The 19,560-nt window shown below is 40.1% G+C and overlaps 2 protein-coding genes across 2 annotated transcripts; one reads left to right on the forward strand and one right to left on the reverse strand.

Annotated features, from left to right (window-relative positions):
• Positions 1–681: 681 nt before the first annotated feature.
• On the reverse strand, positions 682–5,396 carry LOC308375477 (NADH-cytochrome b5 reductase 3-like). The gene is made up of 9 exons (XM_080851636.1): positions 5,282–5,396; positions 4,590–4,715; positions 4,253–4,325; positions 3,903–4,009; positions 3,184–3,313; positions 2,870–2,953; positions 2,696–2,781; positions 2,455–2,554; positions 682–2,227 (listed from the first exon to the last, which is right to left on the reverse strand). The coding sequence occupies exons 1-9, from the start codon at positions 5,297–5,299 to the stop codon at positions 2,055–2,057; spliced, it is 897 nt and encodes a 298-aa protein (XP_080707762.1). The 5' UTR covers positions 5,300–5,396; the 3' UTR covers positions 682–2,054.
• A 3,397-nt stretch (positions 5,397–8,793) lies between these two features.
• LOC308375533 (chloride anion exchanger-like) lies at positions 8,794–18,194 on the forward strand (the record flags this gene model as incomplete). Its single annotated transcript, XM_080851698.1, has 19 exons — positions 8,794–8,921; positions 9,430–9,569; positions 10,109–10,219; positions 10,498–10,658; positions 11,061–11,225; positions 11,468–11,620; positions 11,719–11,801; positions 11,981–12,128; positions 12,481–12,594; positions 13,215–13,292; positions 13,654–13,749; positions 14,088–14,194; positions 14,629–14,698; positions 14,789–14,881; positions 14,978–15,073; positions 15,313–15,540; positions 15,698–15,752; positions 16,247–16,410; positions 18,174–18,194. 19 exons carry the CDS (start codon positions 8,794–8,796, stop codon positions 18,192–18,194), a joined length of 2,211 nt encoding a protein of 736 aa, XP_080707824.1.
• Between the last annotated feature and the right edge of the window lie 1,366 nt (positions 18,195–19,560).

Consider the following 19,560-nt stretch of genomic DNA (forward strand, 5'->3'; position numbering starts at 1 on the left):
TCTTTGTTCATCGCTTATTGAAATTCATCAAGAATTTAGTTTGATCAAGCAACTTTTTTCTTTGATCCACTGTTTAATGTGTTTGGTCAGCTGAATTCTCTATGAAACTGTTCCTTTTTCTGGATCGTTCTAATGCTGCTTGCTTAAAAGGTTCGCATCAGTATCTGAACAGATCTGCTTGATCTAAAGGTCAAAGTCAAGTTACACATTCTGCCAAAAGCCTAGAAAGTTCATCGCAGACTATTAAATATGGACAGTGCCTATTTTTCTCATTTTTGTTTCTTATTCTACATAGCATTCATGTACTCTTATATGAATTCTTTACTTTTATAGGAAAATTGCCAACAGTGATATTGTTATGCAAAATCTAACTATATCAGTCTAAGCTATATGTACTGTGTACGGTTACTGCTTTAGAAGTCAATAAAGTACTTCCAAAAATAAAAGTCATGGCTTATTTCTCAATTAATGAAAACATCCAAACATACGAAGATATTCTCACTTTATCCAGAGGAGGTCATCTTATTTAGTTAAGGTGGCTGCTTGTGGCCAAATTAAGAGTAGGCTATTCTTCAAAACATTCTGATTGCTGACAGTTGTTTTTCGGTTTATAATCTATAGTTTTCCACCAAGGTAAAGATGACCAAATCAAAAAATTGCAGGTGAATCACAGGTTTTTATTGGCCTCATGAATACACTGATATTCAAAACACTTTCAATTTTCCACAAAGGAAACAAAAATGTAACTTGCAAATGAGGACCACTTCCTTAGAGATACATCATTCTAAATATCTGTGCATGAGTTATGTGGTGAAAACAAATCGTGGTGCACAACTGGTTTTTCACTGAATATAATGGTAGCGAGTGGATATTTGTATCACACAGCACACTTAATACAAAGTGCATGAAGGATATGCAGATAAAGATTAGTTTTGATGGTATGACAGTGATGTGCTCCATGTTGGTTTAATCTGGCATTACACTGAAAAGGAGAATCTTGAAGAGGATGCTAAGGCACTCAGTTTCAGAACAGAAAACAAGCAAATGTTATCTGAAGTTCCCTGCTTCATAAAGACTGTGCAACAATATGTCACTCTGTTCTGTTTTATTCATTTGTATGGAGGCTGAAGTATAAAGAAATATAGGGTTACTGTAAGTTTGAAGGCATGATTATTGATTAGAAATGATATACACAGTAAACATTATATGTAATGCCAGCTGTGAAGTTGCCAAGGCCATCAGCGTACACTGTTGTGTAACATCCTTTGGTTTAATGCAAAAACCCAAAGGACCGCAAAGAGTTCAAGGAGATAAAATGCTCAGCCAAAACATTCAGGACCAAACAAACCTAACATTTGATTTTTTTCATAACAGTTGACAAATTGTCAGACAGGTCCCTCTATTAAGGAGCAGTCAAACAGGGGCCTTAACACCTTAATCAATTCAAACCCACCCCAAGTTGAGCAGTGAACAGCTGGATGTCACTGGGTTGGACCATCAATCTTTCTTAATGATTTCAGGAACTGGAGGAATGTAGCCATTAAGATTAAAGAAGGGGAAAATAAATTCAATTTAGCACAATTTGCTATTGGTCAGAACATAATTCTGTGTCTCGGTTCAAGATGTGGGTGTTACTGAATACTTCCTTATCGACAGCAATCACGCAAAATTCAGAGCATACACTGTTGTGATTCTGCTGTCTATACCAACATAAATCACAGAGGACTAACTCCAGACTTCAAGAGTCCAAGCTTTCCAGACTTGACAACATTCTTCCTTCTCAACAGTTGTTAATAACCTTGGCAACCTGAGAGATGCATATATACTGCTCTTACAAATTTGGCACTGTTCTTAAATAAACAGAAATTGCATAAATAGACATCACTCAGGCATAAATAAAGGTTGAATTTTGCATGGTAGCTTTACAATGAACCATTTCCAAGAGCAGCACTTGCAGATAGACTAGGCTGCTTGGCCACACACCATATCCCCCAAACATGCGTGGCAGACTCCCAGCTGGACTGCTTTCCTGGCCCCTCACTCTTCATGCACTTCTAGAAGGTGAAGCGCTGGCTGGCTGAGTGGCCCACTTTGTCCAGGTTGGGGTTGCAGGCGAACTGGATCATGGGAGGTGGGCCGCACATGAGGATGAGCGTGTCGTCGCCTGGAGGCGGCAGGTGGTTCTGCACCATCTCCTCACTGATGAAGCCCTGACTGTATGTCCAGCCTGACGCCCCCGAGAGAGAGAAAGAGAGAAAGTTGAGAGTTGAGGTATGCAAGTTATAAAAAATTAGGACAACGCCTTTATCTCATTGCTTCACCCATGCAGAAAGTACACTTGTTTCGAGACAATGTTGAGTCATGTTTAAATGTAATTCAACTCTTTCATCACAGAAGAGGTGAAGGTTCATGTCCACAGGACCACAGTACAGGATGAGGCAACAAAGCCATTACCCTCTGGGGCTTTATCCACAGTGAACCACAGTCTGAATCGGGATGGGTGCCTGGCCAACACTTCTTCCAGCTCAGGCCGCAGGAGAATGTCTTTTTCAGCCTGAATTAAAAAACAAACAAGGCTTTGAGATCATCAGGAATGAACAAGACAAAGGCTCATGTCCCAAGCCTTGACAAGCCTGTTCAGGTACATTTCGCATGCACTTTTTTTCCGAAATCTCTCAGGAGGAAGTTGCTTTACCTGATTGGCAAAAAGCAAGTGACAAACGGTCGGATCCTCTGGATCTTTCATCACAGCCGTAATGATCTGCAGCATCGGTGTGATGCCTGAAACAAGGGAACATCAGTTTCTTCAACCAATCAACCAAACTAAACCTGTAGCCACAGCCTTTGAAGATGGACTTTGCTGACTCACCTGTTCCACCAGCAATCATGCCCACATGTTTAGCCCTCTTTATGACAGCTGGTGACTTCTTGTCAGGTTTGATAGCAAACTCTCCTGAAGAAACAAATAAGCATTTCTGTTCATTGAGTTTGTCTCTGAACATCTTTCTCTTTGAAGTTTCAAGGATATTTCCAATCATTCCTGAGTGAATAATATAACTATGCAATGTATATGAAAAAGGCTCAAATACATCCAACGACGTACAGTGGATGTCAACCTGCTACTCTGAACATTATATTGTAAATGCAGTATTACACAAATTCCTTGGTAGCTCTATTACAGACCTTTCCCCTGGTAGATTAACAGACCGCTAGGCCCTCTGAAATCAATAGTGTCGCCAATGCGCAGACTCTCCAAGTACTGGCTCATCTTGCCCCCCTCAGGGAACTTTGGGTGCACATTCTTGTAGTAGATCTGTGAGTGAGGGAAGACAAAGGTAAAGCGAAGAAAAACAAATGCCATCCAGACAACTCTACAGTAGGCAACAATTTGCCCCTTGGAGCATATTATTTATAAGCAACAGGTACAGAGGTCATCTTTGAATTAATGTTCGAGGTATATGGTCATGTGAAGGACAGATAAACACACCTCTCCTAGCCGCCTAGGCTATGCACTATGCACATCTATGGCCTGGGTCAGACCACACCGCGAAAATTGAGTAATAGCTTCACAGCACGATATTGCCATAAGACATAGGTTGGCATGCTAGCAAGCCTTTTATCAGTGCCAACTGCTTTGCTAATGGAGGTTTTTGCATGCCTTCTCTGTAGTTGGATTGCTAGTTTTTCGACCAAAACTCCTCACTTCTGCTTTAAGTATTAATAGAAAAGATGCAAACAGCATCAAGGCACAAGTGTTACATTTCAGCTACTGATCTGAATGAGGAGTTACTTCCTTTTTGGTTAAAGAGTCCGCTCAAATGAAGAGATAAACCCTTATCACAGCGACCATATCTAAACATTGTCTTCTGCATGTATCCAGCCATGCTTTATCCATGCTTTACCTTGACCACCAGGGCAACCGATCCTTTGTCATCATCGCTGGATACCGGAGTGTATGGTCTCACCACCAGGTTGCCATCGACCTTAGCTGAGAGATATATATGCTGTCCTGGAAACAACACAACCATTGCATGAAAGATCAATAAACATTAGTAGGAGCTGTTCAGACAGCAAAATATGACTGCCGGTAATTTCGATATGCAATTAGGATTTGTCAGACTGTTTAATTTCAGTCTAATAGTTCAGCATTTCTATCTGATGACCAGACAAAAGTTGTCTGCCAGTCTGTCACTGAAACACTAACATATATTAACATTGTCTGGAAATATCTGAGACACTGAACTGAACTCACCGATGGGCAGACCCAAGACTTCATTTGGGGAGTTAAGGGCAAAGAGGAACTTTCGAGTGTCATGGCTGATTATCTAAGATATTTAAACAGGCATAACACACTGTTAATACTTCACAAATAATATAGTAATAACTGGATTTGATTTGACACAACACACAGAACAAATTCAAATTATGATGTTTCATAGAAAATGCATACTAAAATATGATGTTGTAAGGCCAACATCAGCGCATCTATATGAATAATTTAATGTTACATGTTATTGTTCCTGTGGGATAGTGATTTGCACTACATACTGTATATCGGCAGCAGTGTAACGTTATTGAACATTTCTTACCTCTTTATCTATTAATCTCAAGGGGTATTTGATGGTTGGGTCTTTCAAGGTAATGGCAGGCTTTTTCTTGCCGAACAGAAGACTGAAGATCAAGTCGCGAATTCTTTCGAATGCTCTGCATATAATCTGAAAATCAAAATTGTCATTAGAACACCCATAATAAAACAACAACAGTAACGTTAGAGAGCCATCGGAAGTGCACGTTAGTTACTTGCACTTAAGTCATCAAGGTATCGTTAACGTTTAATTTATCTGGTAGAGTTATGCTTATTATTACCATGCATAACCTTTTGATAATTTAATCTAACGACATGGCACTTCTCGTGAATGAACCCAAGATGGTAAAACGTCTATATGTAAACGTTAGCTAACTATCGCTAGTTAGCCAACCAAGCATGTTGTATTCTATGTCAGTTACGTTTCACTGTCCATACAATAGCTAGCTTCTGGAAAACTCCAGAAACAATTCGTTTTGCTATGGTTAAGCATGATATTTAATGTACCTATCTAGCTAAGTAAGCTAAGTAATGTCAGAGACGGGCTCTGGTAATGTGTTGACAACTTCGTCTACGCCACACGGGCTTTGCTGATATGACTTGTAGCTAACATTGTAGCAAATACCGTTACTAGCAATGGCTGGACCAGCAAGACTAAAAACTATTTCTTAGCATGGCAGGTAGGCTGGTACTCACACCAAGTATTCCTGACATCTTGCTCTTCGTATACCCTTAAAATGTGCCAAACAACTTTCCCTTTCTCTTCCTGAAGTCTGTTTTAAGCCACTCCTTCACATCTGGCTTCCCTTCTTCTTCATCTTCTCTAGTGTTTACTGGCAGTTTACAAACAATGTATACTACCGCCATCTACTGGACTTGAGGTGCGATCAATTGGATGTCAAAAATAATAATAATAAAGGAAAAACTACAGAAAACAACAAACTTAAATCCTATTTGCTAATTTGCTTCTTTAATGAATGTTGGCTGTCAATTGTCGAATTAAATGATATTATATATATCAAAAAATTATATTATATACAGTGGTGGCCAAAATTATTAGAACACCTTACAGATCTGAGAATATTGACCTTTTTTTTGTCTCCGAAACATTGTTTAATTTCATAATGTAAATGAAACATGCAGATGGTTGTTCTGAGCACAACAAATATCAGATGAAGTGATTCCTACTGTTTTTATCCACTTTTAACTCTAATATTTGGTAAGCCCACCTTTGGCAGCAATTACAGCACATCTCTCTGGCATAGAGTCAATATATTTCTTGAGAACTTCAACACTAATGTTATCCGATGCCTTCTGCAACTCAAGCCAAAGGCTTTCCTTTGAATGTACACTAGATCTGTCCAGTTTATTTTCCAACTCGCCCCAAATTTGCTTGATGGGTTTGAGGTTCGGACTTTGAGGGGGCCGGTCCATAATTTTCAATGTTCCAGAAGATTCCTTCTGCCACAGGTCGTACTGGCAATAGTTACAACAATGTTTAGGGTCCTTGTCCTCTTGGAAAATAAATCCAGGCCCATTAACGCCACTCCCAGAAGGTACTCCATGCCTCACCAGAATGTTATGGTATACTTTCTTATCCATGATGCCATCAATTTCGCCAAAGTCATCTGTTCCTGAGGATTAAACGGCACCCCACACCATAATACTACCCCCTCCTTGTCTAACTGTTGGCTAGAGACACTCATTTTTATATCCCACCCCCTCACTTTGTTAAACATACACTCTTCCCTTGTTGCCAAACTATTCAAACCTGGACTCATCAGTCCCCAACACTTTATACCAATCTTTCTTTGTCCATTTCTTGTTCTTTTGCAAATTTCAGGCGTTTCACTCTATTTTTCTCTTTCAGTAATGTTTCTGTGCTGCTATTCTGCCAAAAAGTTATTTTTCTCACAGGTTCCGACGCACAGTTCTTGGGAACACTATTGAACCATTAGTCATTGTGGTGTTGATCTCGTCACCAATTCTCGTGAAGTCTTTCTTCATTCCTTAAGACTGAGAATTATGAGATGCTTCACTTCACACAGTTTATTTTTTCAGCCTCTCCCATTTCTTGGGAACACTATTGAACCATTAGTCATTGTGGTGTTGATCTCGTCACCAATTCTTGTGAAGTCTTTCTTCAGTCCTTAAGACTGAGAATTCTGAGATGCTTCACTTCACACAGTTTATTTTTTCAGCCTCTCCCATTTCGGTTCTGGTGGCATGGCGGTCTAAAGTGTATTTTACAGTGCTTAGACTGAATGTCAAGTCCTTGGCTATGCGGCGGTAGCTACAGTCAGCATCAAAAAGGGCCTTTATTCGAACCCGTTGCTTACTCATTAGCTCATTCTTCACCTTAGCCATGTTCAAAGAGCAACATTTGCTTTAAGACTGCCTCTAGAGGCTTTGAATCTAAAACAATAGGTGGTGTGGCCTCAGTGACAAAACCCTTATGTTACCAATCACTTAATGCGGAAGATAGGCCTTGTACATTCAAAAGAATCACGAGCTGTGTCCTAAGACTCTTGCATCACCATCAATTTAACCACGACCACACCTGACAATGATAAAACAAGTAATTTGGCTTCTTCTGTGAAGTAACATGATTGTGTGACATTGACAGTGAAATAGGCCTAGTTTGTTTTTGTACGGAAATTGACCTTAATCTACATATGATAGCTCTATTCTATGGTTTATAGAGCATAATGATGACTTTGTAGGTATTTCATTAGTTTTAAGGGTATTTTAATGGCCAATTCAACAAAAACAACTGAAACCTCTTAAATATGCCTAGTGTTCTAACAATTTTGGCCACCACTGTATATAGTAATAAAGGAAAAACAACAGAAAACAACAAACTTAAATCCTATCTGCTAATTTTGTTTCTTTAATGAAAATAATCAAAGCAATAGTTATGTTTTCTGACCTAGGCTGACCTAATAAGGTGTCTAATGAAAAAACCTTCTTGACTTTCTACACTTCCCTCTTTACCTTTCCTCGTTGTCTGGAAAATTTTAAACACATAAAACAACATGTTCAACATCTTCTGTTACTCTGTTACTGGATGTTTACGTATTGTATGCAAGTTGCTATTTAAACCAGTATGGCCTATTCTCATCCTTGTGAACCAAACCTCCTCCTGTCTGTTCGAGTAGCTGGATTTGCTATTTGAAATATCTTTTAGAATTGTGTACAGGTGTCTACCCTTTACCTTCTTATCCCATTCTGTTTTCCATATGATTTAAATTTTGTGTTGAATGAACAATAACATAAATGCTCACTTTAAAGCAAACAGGTAACTCTTAAATTCAAATACATCTGTGCACAAGGATGATCTGGTGAAAACAAGAAAATATCAAGTACCTTTTGCTTATACAAGACTTCACATAGTAGAAGTTGCCAGCCGTCGGACGTAACATACAATGAGGTTTGATGTGTGTGAGTGTCTCACTCTCTCTCGCTGGCTGTGAGTGTGTTTTGGGCATTAAGATCCCCCTAAAAAGACAAGAGTTCACATTCATCCATTTGGTGGAGTTGTGGAAGGCAGTTCAGTGACTGACCTGTAACAGTGATGCCAAGCCACCTATAGAGAACTACACCTGGTCACCATTGGAGAGCTACACAGGTGCTCACCTGTGGAGAGGTTCACCTGCTCACCTGTTGAGAGCTTAATGTATCATCTATATTGATAGGTTGATAATAGTTATGATTTGAAAAATCAGTCTCAGGAAGACTATTTACATTAAGTGTTTTTGCAGTGAATGTTGGATGAAACCAATAGATGAAAAACTTGATTGTAAAATAAAGGGCGGTATGGATTGGTTTGGATTCATCTTCACTAAATGCTGTCCAGGAAAGCAAGTCTGATGGATCCGGTATGTGCCGTGGCACTACTTGTATATCTCTCTAGCTCTGCTCCAGTCCTCCAGCCTCACCTGCCCAGTAGGAAACACACAACAGGCGCGAGGCATAAAGCAGAACAGATTCATATGGAGCTACTGGAAGTATGACGCATTGCATTTCACAAATCGCTGTTAATCATTAAAGATGCTGAGGATTTATAAACATCTTCCTGGCAGAATCAACCAAATAAGTTCCAGTGCTTTAGCAGAGCACACTTGCAAAAGACAGTAGAGGAGGATACTGGAACTGGAGTTGCCTTTTCCAGAGCCATTACGTGTTGGACTGGTCCTGATCATCCAAAAATGGACACACCAGACCAATACTATGTGGTCGCCAGGCCGCTGTACTCAGAGGACTCTTTTAAGGAAACATATGAAAAGATCTACAGACAGCGAAAGACCCTGCTGGACCATGTGAAGGAATATTTCACGTAAGAATGCTGATGCACCTGTCTCTGTGAATGACATTAGGGCTTTGAATTTAGAAGGGTTTGATAATTGGCAATAGAGTTTAAGAAGAATGTAGGAGGTTTTAGGCTCCCTGTAGTAATTGCATTCTGTGCATCTTTGCATCTGTATGGAGGTAGTTTCTCGCTTTTATCAGAGAGATGCTTCACAGAAGTCACCAATCTGATATCCAGTGTTCATAGTGGCATTGAAAAACTCCCTGAAAAGACAGAATGTAGAAGCCAGTTTAGATTAGGCATGTAAGACTGGCCCAACCTAGCATGAAGAAGTAGCCCAGGATCAGGGAATTTTAGTTATAGGATATAACGGTCTTATAGCCCAGAGCATATGTATGCTTACCTCTGGTCCAACTACATTTGCAGTTTGCCTATTAGAATGTATTAATGGGCACTCCCAATAGGACAAATGCACATTTTCACGGACATCGCACTGCTGGTGTTTGAGGCGGGCTGTATATTTCTTCAATTCCAGCTGCGACTCAAAACGTGTGAAGAATGCTGCTTTATCCCTGCTACCCATCATTGGCTGGATGAGAATCTACCGAGTGAAGGAATGGTTGCTGAATGACGTCGTCTCTGGGGTCAGTACTGGACTAGTGGCTGTGCTCCAAGGTAATTAACAACCCCTGATTAGTCATCACACCTCTCAGGAGTCACTTTCTGTGACCACTCAGCCCAAATCATAAGAGAGAGGACACAGAGAGGCATTTTAACTAAGTATGGCATAACCTGAGAACCAGGCTGATGTGATGATTGGTGAAATAATGACAGCAAAGTAGGGTACGGTTTATGTTTTAAGATTTTACATACTCATGAGTAGGTGTGAGGGACAGTGATTGCATGAATCATAAATCCTTTTTCATTGAACCAACCTTTTCCTTTTCCTTGTGTCCTATTTTAGAGCGATGTACTAATCTTAATATTACCTAGATGTACAAATTATATTATATTGCACATGATTACAAAAGCAGGGCTCATAAGTACACAGATACACAAAAACACACACACAAACACCCACACCATCCTAGAGACAAGCAAGTGCAACCAACGCAACAAAGCATTGTTTGTAATAAGGCATACATAAAAGTTAAAGAATAACTGCATTCTGATTACCTCCCGTGTCATTCCGAGTCACTGGTGTTTTTTTGCAGGCTTGGCCTTTTCCCTGCTGGCCTCGTTACCTCCAAGCTATGGGCTCTACACAGCCTTCTTCCCTGTTATAATGTACTTCTTTCTGGGCACTTCCAGACACATCTCAGTGGGTGAGAAAAACACTGTAATCATCCTCAGAATTCAGTATTACTTGTGAGACACATTGGTGTTACAGGATAACGTGTCAGTAATGGTGAACATGCGAAATCAAGATAGTGTTTGCACATGCAGTGCTAACATTTAAGCAAATACTGTTTCTCCATTTTGTATGCATGCATACTTTATTGTTAACCAGCTTCACAATTTAACTTTTTTGTTATTGTTTGTTTTAGCTTTATCACAATATTGATACCTTCATCTTATACTCTAACATTCCTCTGATTTCTAGGCTCCTTCCCAGTCTTGAGTCTCATGGTTGGACAGGTGGTGACCCGTCTCGTGCCTGACACTGGGCCTCCTGCCAACATCACAGGATTTGAGGGGCTCAGCCGAGATGAGCAGAGGGTCATTGTCGCCTCCTCTGTCACCTTCCTCACAGGGCTCTTCCAGGTATGTAAGAACACACCTCACCTGCGTTGACGACATTTTAGATGTGATCTCTGAGGTACCCCTACATGAGCAATGTAAAATGGATGATGGTTTGTTTCCTTCTGTCTCTGGGGCTTTTACTGTGTTACCTGTAATGTTTGAAAATCTGTCTTGGCCAAAGCGGGTTTCTATTATAACCAGAGACCTCAACTATAATCCATAACCTTGTATGGCCATTCAAGGCCAAACTACCCAACAACAGGAGCTAATTGAATGACTGTCAACGTATATGAAATGTCAGCCTGCACTGGTATTTTAGCTGTCATACTACAGCTGAGAGAAGGCCTGTGGATGTTGTGATTGTTCCACACTCGCCCATAATTATCTGAGCTTCTCATTTCACTCTCTTTCCCCTCCATTCAGTTAGGTCTGGGATTGCTTCAGGCAGGCTTCATAGTCCTCTACCTGTCGGACACTCTAGTGTCTGGCTTTACCACAGCTGCTGCTGTCCACATCCTGGTGTCCCAGCTGAAGTTTGTGTTGGGCCTTATTGTTCCTGGCCTAAGTGGACCACTGTCCATCATTTATGTGAGTTTCAGTGAAAGGGAGACATCTGTCCACCTATGGGAAAATTAAAAGGCAATATTCTGACCTGCACAGATTCTAGTTTCTAGGCTACAAACTTTTTTTACACTACTGTTTTTGTTGTGATTCAATCTGACCTTGTTTCACTTAAGAAGCTTAATGATAAAAAAAGTTTAAAAAAAACATATTTGTAAATGGTTAATTTATGATAAAAAGCACTGTTTCTTTTGACATCTCCGTCTCAGACGTTGGAGAAAATATTTTCCCAGATCACGTCCACCAACATCTGTGATCTGGTGATGTCCATCGTGATCATGCTGGCTGTGTTTGTAGTGAAGATAGTCAACGACAAGTACAAGTCAAAACTCCCCGTGCCAATTCCCATAGAAGTCATTATGGTGAGCTTCACAGATTTAAGCTTTTGATGTCTGATATCTCACACTGAAGACTGGGACCACTGATTATGGCATGTTAACAAGTGTTTTATCTCCAATAGACCATAATTGCATGCAGCGTGTCCTACGGCTTCAACTTTAAGGAAAGGTTCAGCGTCGATGTCGTGGGACAGATGGTTAAAGGGTAAAAGAGACCATTGCTTACTTACACTTAAAATACTTAATTTATGAATTTAGAGAGACTAATTCTAATGCTATTGAAACAATATCTTTAATATAATCTTTAATTATCAATACCTTTATTGAAACTGTGTATTAATTGTTCAGATACCCCACTTTGACTATCTGCTTCTCTTCTCTCAGATATGAGTCCCCAATTCCTCCAAACGTGGAGGTCATGGAGTACAGCCTAGTAGAGGCTATCCCCATGGCCATAGTGGGATTTGCTGTGGCCTTTTCTGTGGCCAAGGTCTATGCTGTCAAACACGACTATGTCATCGATGGAAACCAGGTGAGAGACTGCTGAAGTCTGTGAAGTCTGATCAAGGAAGTAATCACTATTTACCTTGTGGCTTACAGATTAGATACTTGCCGTTTGTGGAAACACGTGCACATGGAAACTTGTCTGTGAAAGCTATCTCTACATTTCACGTGCGAAAACATTGCTGAATATGATGTTTGAAATCTAAAACAATGGTTGTTGTGTGATATAAAACACTTCAGTCATTGTGTAAATCATAAAAGGTAGTTTCATCGCCAATAAAAGACAGAGAAAGGATGAGTCAGGTTATTCATTAAATAAAATCTTCTCTAAATCTTCCAAACTTTTACAGCCCTTGTGTGTTTCGCTATCTCTCTGCTAGGAGCTGGTGGCTTTTGGAGCCAGTAACATCTTCGGTGCATCGTTCAGATCATTTGTGGCGAGCACGGCCCTCTCAAGGTCTGCAGTGCAGGAGAGCACAGGAGGAAAGACACAAGTAAACCAACATTTTAATAGAATTATATAATTAATAATGACTGCCATCATTGCAGCTGATTTTGTGCTCCCCCACCAATGGGCCTGTCGATTTGGTGATGTGGTCAAGGTGCAAGTTTTTTTTTATGCTTAACTCTGTAGACCTGTGTTCGAGGCTGGGTGGGGGGTGGGAATACTCTCTCACTCCTTTCTTTACTGTGCTTAAACAGAGGCTTTCTGCTCTTACTGCATCCAATTTCTAACCAGTACTATTCAATGGTTCCACCTGACACAGTCGTTTCGCATTAAGCATGGTAGACATTTATCTGCAGAAATAAAAAAAAAAATTAAAACCTTGAAAGTAAACTATCAACAATGGATGAAATAGGAACACAGGGATCAATTTTTATTGAAAAAAATATATTTCCCTTTTACAGGACCTTAAAGACGTTTATGTCTTATGTCTTAAGCTTATGTCCAACTTTTACAGTTTGCTATGAAGTTATTGCATGTAATCCTCTTGATCCAATATAAAACTCTGAAATTCAGTATGCAGACCACATATTGGTTCATATCTGGACATTCACGCCCACATTGTTTGTTATTTCTTTCTGACCTTTTCTCCTCTGCGTGTGTTGGAAGATTGCAGGTCTTCTTTCAGCCATGATGGCAATGATTGTCACCGTGGCTATAGGGTTCCTGCTTGAACCCTTGCCTAAGGTACCACTCTTAACACTCTCTCCCTCTCAGCCAACCATTAACTCTGTCACTTAAAGGCATTTGTTAGAGTTTGTTTTTATACTAGTATTACTCAAAAACAACTTAGAATACAATGGAAACCTATTCACTATTTGTACTCCATAATGATTTTAAGGAATACAAAGCCTTGCTCTATAAATTGACAGCAGGTCATTTAGGAACCTAAATCACAATGCTTATGGATAATACAGTAAATGACTTGTCCACGCAGTATTGGTATCAGACATGCCATAAGACCATGCTCATGGATGAAGGGGGTACCAGCCCATGCAGTATTGGTATCAGACACGCCCATGCTCAGGGTATGTTTCCCTTGTTTCAGTCTGTTCTTGGGGCCTTGGTGATTGTTAATCTGAAGGGGATGCTGCTGCAGGTGACAGAGGTTCCTTACCTGTGGAGCAGAGATCGTCCGGACTGTGTGAGTGTTACCTCCAGTCAGTCATGAGTCAATTACCGATACTAGTCAGCCAAGAACAAAACAACTGCTTTGGTGATTTCTTCTATGAGACTCAGAGTTACTCTGCTAAACTCTGCTGAGTGACAAACCTGTATCCTAATCCTTAAAACATTTGGAGAGAATACATGAAGAGCTCCTTTAAGCTCAAGTGTTATTGAGTTTTTGCAGTTTAAAGCATGCTTGAATAAGTTAACCGAATGCCATTAACATTTCATCAGCTTTATGTAACTATAAGCAAAAATGCGTAGGAGGACAAATAAACCACATGGTCTCTCCTCCATGGTGGCCTCTTGTCCCAGGTGGTGTGGCTGGGGACGTGTGTGGCCTCCATCCTCCTGGGTCTAGATCTGGGACTGGCTGTGGGGTTGGGCATCGAGCTGCTCACTGTGGTCTTCAGGACTCAGTTGTGAGTGTGCATGGTCATCTCAATATAATGAGTGAATACAGTAAAGCAACAAGATATTATCTCACAGGAAGAAATATCTTGAAATCAGCAATTATGTCAGAATAAGAAGATGCTACTGTATGTCAAAATACACAGGAAATCCGTCCTTATTTTCACTACATGTGGTTAATTACTCCACTGTAGTCTTCAGACTCAGTTGTGAAGGGAGTCATTCAGCTTTGGTGGAGACAGGTGGTCATGCGCATTCAAAGCGTATCAAGAGTGAACCATCCCTTTCAGTGATGTAGTACTTTTATATGAGGCCTGCTTAAGCATTTACAGAAGTGCTCTACAGAGTAAAACTCTTTGTTTATCAGTTGACTGGATTGGACTAAATGACAAAAGTCATAGGCAAGATATAAAAGTCTTTGAAAGCATGTCGGTTCTTTCTCCAGTCCTCGTTGCTCAGTGCTTGCCAACATCTCAGGGACTGATCTGTATAGAGATCGCAAAGATTACATCTACGTAAGTATGAACTTCTTCACCCGCTCTAAAGTTGCCCTTGCTTCTCTGTCATATGCAACAGTATTATTAACAGTTTTTCTGTGCTGTCAGATCTCTGAACCAAAGGGAGTGATGATCTTCAGAATCCCCTCACCCCTGTTCTTCGCCAACATCGAGTTCTTCAGGAAGAAGCTGACGGAAGCTGTATGCCCAATACTCAGTCCATTACTGTACATATACATAGGCAGGATTGCATATGTGGCAAGCTGATAGCAATGGGTAAATATGAATCTTTCTCAGGTTGGGTTCAGTCCTCTCAGAGTGTTAAGGAAGCGGAACAAGGCCTTGAGAAAGATCCGGAAAATGCTGAAGAAAGAGGCACTACAGGTTACAAAGGTATGTTTCAAACATGTCGATGCCATTTGTGAAACATCGATTTAAGCACATCTATAGCACTTCTAACATGTAGTGTTCCTTGCCTTTTCTAAGGATTTGACCATTAGTGTTGCTAGAGCCTAGAATATAATTAATTTCTTTTAGACTGCAAAATATATTTTTCACTCTGACATTCAAATACTTGTCTGGAACAATATCTCATACCAAATATAAGTGACCCTTGTTCATTTTACACTCAGCGAGGAGTTCGGACCACTGGTTCCTCCCCCACTGAGGAGTCGGATAGCGACTGCAAAATGGAGGATCTGGACCTGCCCTCGGACTCCTGCGACCTGCCGGTGCAGGTGAACTGGAACTCCCAGCTCCCCGGCAACATCTGTGTGCCCCGAGTGCCTATCCACAGCCTCATCCTGGACTTCGCCGCCGTCTCCTTCCTCGACATGTCCGCCATGAAGGGCCTTAAAACGGTTAGTCTCTTTTTGGAAGTTCATAATAATTTATCAGGCTGAAATGAGTATACAAGTGGGGTTATAGGGTCCTTCCTTTCTTGAGAACATTTGTGCGTTTCCATGGAAAGTTACTCTTGATGAGGAAGAAAAGTAAGCCAAGCGTCTGGGTTTTCAGGCATTAAAAGAATTCATTCGAGTGGACGTGGAGGTCTACATAGTGTCATGTGATGGTACGTAGCATTCAGTTGTCAGTATGTCCAATCATGCTATGGGTATATTATCAATTTTCCCTTGCAGATCTGCCTAATGATGCCATTGAACAGCAATTGATTCTTTGCCTCTGAACTGTTCTTGCAGTGTCTGCCTGATTCTCTTTATTAGCCATGCTCAGGATTAGTAAGACCTTGCTTTATAGTGTCATGCTTAAGAGGAACCATTACACATAACCCTACTCTGACAGGACACTGATCAGTTATCTCTGTACAGAGGAATCAAATAATATGGTGGCACTTAGATTTTTCAAATCATATAGAACTAACAAATTAATATAATAATAAGAAAAAAAAAATCGAGATGTGCATTAAAGGCCCCAAATCGATTCAAACTCAATCACACAATGTTTTTTTTTTTTATCACATCTACCATCAGCACCTCTGTCCAGTCTGTGTTTCAACCAGCCTGACCTAGGAAGCGGTATAACTGGAATCTGACTTTGTTGTTACAGTGGACATTTTAGACAAACTTTACAGCTGTAAGTTCTTCGATGACGAGGTCAGGACGTCCATGTTCTTCCCAACGCTCCACGACGCCATGACGTATGTACTGAGGACGCATCCCCAGGACACCTTGCAAAAGGACCAGTTGCAGGAACAACATATCAAGACAAAGGTACCCGAGAACAGATTCAGTTATGATCAGAAAGTCATATTCCTTCCAATCCCCAGTCTCGCCATAACATTTGAGGAACAGGGTGACTTTCTGCATACCAACTGATGTCATTTTTGTAATCTAAGGGAAGTGAATGACCAGTGTTGGGAAAGTTACTGAGAATTAGTAATTAGTTACAGTTACTAGTTACTTCTTTTAAAGGTAATTGAATTACTTCACCAGTTACTGTATTTCAAAAGTAATTAGTTTCTAAAGGAAAGTAACTTTTAAGTTACTTTTATGTCTGCTTTTTAAATGTAATGAATATGAACAGTACTGAACAGTCAAACACAATAAACATATATTTTTGACCTATTTATTTCAATCAACAGGGCAACAGGCCTTCAAATCAAGCAGTAGTACAACACAAGATTTATTTTTGGCCTTTTTGGTCTTTAATTGATAGTTGAAGTGAAGAGTGGGACAGGAAATGAGAGGGAGAAGAGGTGGGGAGTGGACAGGAGAATTGACATCAGGCCGGAATCAAACCTGTGTCCTCCATGGGCATCAAGCCTGAATGTGGTCGGGGCTACTGGTTGCGCGCGCCACAGTGCCCCCCGTAACATTAACATTTTGATATTAACATTAACACATTTGTAAAAGTACTAGTTGTCAGGAACTATAGCGGTTTGGGGAGGTTCTCTCAACTAGATAGTGAGTTATCAGTATTATTACCTAGCAATAGCTTAGTTCGCTAGTTAGATTGCTAGCTGCAAGCAGCTTCATTTAATAATTTTTCATTGTAAACTAAGGCAAATGAACATGTTGCATTATACGACCTGATTATGTCATTTAAGATGAGCTACATAGCCTGTCGTCAGTTTTCTTCAATAGGCGGATTTAGAAGCAGTAATAGATATTTGACCGGCTTATAATTAAAATGTCCGGAAAATGAAAACTCTGCCGGTCACTCTGACGGCAATTTTTTTTTTCTAGCGGAACCTCTGGGCTCTGGGTTAAATGCTCATTAATTGCGCCACCAAGGTTGTCTGGGAATTCCCCGCCCCTTCACTGCATTTCATTTGCTCAGTTAGTCTGGCAAACTACTAAATGGAGGTCCACTTCACTCACGTAATTGGACACGCCTTTAACCAATCAGATCAACGATACTATACAACGATACAACGATCGGTAATAAAGCAAACACATATTTTTTCTGTATGAATTGTTTCAGAGCAAGTTTCTGTTCTATTTTCAAAGAAAACTGGCCTTTGAAATCATCCAAGACAGCCGCGAGAGCAGTTTATAGTTTGCTGTGCTTTTCTCTTACGTTTCGCTTTTGATTCTAGACGTGGTTATTTGAAATCCGCCAATGGCGCGCCAGGTAGCCAAAAGCCAGTTTGTGATTGGTCCCAGAGATCCTGAGAATGCTGTAATGAACGGCTGTGCAATCTTTGCCAGACCCTTTTCAGAGGCAAAATCAAATTGGCCGGAGAAGAGGGGCGGGACTTCCCAGACTACCACCAAGGTCCTGCAACGTTAGATCAGTAGCAGTTAAAGTAGGCCTTTCTTGTCTGCAATTGTTAATTTTTCACAAAAGAGAGTAACGCCAGTAACGTACTTATTTAAATTTCAGTAATTGTAACTGCGTTACTTAATTAAAAAAAAATACTTATTTCATACTTTGTAACGCATTATTCCCAACACTGTGAATGACCTACCCAGTAATACCACTTCAGATACACCAGTACCGTGTGAAATAAACACTGATGTTTTCTCCACAGGTGACAAGCACTCGACTCTAGCAACAAGATTCCTTCCAGTGTCACCAGACCATATAAAAAATTATTCCAGAGGGTCTATGCCAAGAATACAGTATGGCAATCCAGTCATAACTTACTACAATGCAAGACTAAATCACTTTAGTACCCTTTAAAAACTCTTCTTTTGTTGTCACACTTTTAAAAATGAAATGAACTGCACTTACTGTAAACAATTATAGTCTCTGTTTTATTAATTCTTTTAACAGACCAGCATTATGGCATACTATTTATTCCCAGTGATTTTGTATTGTTTCTTCACCTCAATTTTGTATTCAATAATATGTGCCTAACAAATATTTTTGTATAAGAACAAGTGAGTTCTTGTTCACGTGTTCAATAACACAATAGAGGATTCTCAGAAAGTCACAATGATATTTTTTTGTTTAAAAGACAGTATAAAGTTATGTATTTAGCTGATTTAGCTTATCTTCATGATCTTCTGTAGTAAAGACATCAATTCTTATCTTAGGGAATTTAATGTCTGCTGATAGGGCCAGGTGGCTCATATGTCACTTGCCGGAGTATGCACCCACCACTGAAAGAGTAGCCTACCTTGCATGCTTTAGTTTGCCAGCTGAGACTTCAATCATCATTGGTAATACAAAAATAGGCTGCTGTATGCCATGCAGTTGGCTCACGTGTTGTATTCTCACGCAATGTGAGCACTCCAAAGATCAAAGAGGGTTGTAATGCGATCGCAGGTGTTTTGCAATATATGGTCTGATTTTAGTATAAGGCTAGGCCTATATAAAGAGCAGATACTTTTCAAAGGATTCGCAAGGGTGATTGTTGCGATTGACTGTTGCCTACACATATCTCCATTCAAGCGACGTCAGAAGAGGCACGAATCAATTTTCCGCCAATAAAAAAAAAGTCATGATTTATTCATGTGTACATTCATTCATTTGGTCCTTTTCCTAAATATTTAAAGAGACAAAGTTTTAGATAGTAGAGACATTGACCAAAGGATGGTGCCGATGCTGTATAGCAATACCCTTGTCATGGTCTTATTTCAAGTTTTAGGGTTTTTTTTTTTTCAGCATACATTTCCAGGGCATACTGGGTGGCTAGAGCAGCTCAATTGCACCCCCCTCAGTTTAGAAGACAGGCATGTGAGATACATACAATTATTTTAATCTGGTCAATCAAAACAATTGATGTATTACACTGTGCATAAACGGTGGACATTGAGCTGCCATCAGGGTAAGGACTCCCTTCGTAATACATCCCTCAGATCTTTTGGTTTGTAGGAACACTTGAACCGGATCCTGTTGTCTCCAATGAAAGATTTCCAACCAAGGTAATAATCTTTCTTTGGGAGTTAAACTGAGTTGGTTTGGTGTAGCAG

This window comes from Sprattus sprattus (assembly GCF_963457725.1).
Source record: "Sprattus sprattus genome assembly, chromosome: 14".
In the NCBI taxonomy this organism is placed as follows: domain Eukaryota; kingdom Metazoa; phylum Chordata; class Actinopteri; order Clupeiformes; family Clupeidae; genus Sprattus; species Sprattus sprattus.

Coding starts and splice junctions, on each gene's coding strand:
- LOC308375477 (XM_080851636.1), bottom strand. Junction 4,326..4,589: donor TGAGATTAATAGATAAAGAG/GTAAGAAATGTT, acceptor TAAATATCTTAG/ATAATCAGCCATGACACTCG. Junction 4,010..4,252: donor AGTCTTGGGTCTGCCCATCG/GTGAGTTCAGTT, acceptor TGTTGTTTCCAG/GACAGCATATATATCTCTCA.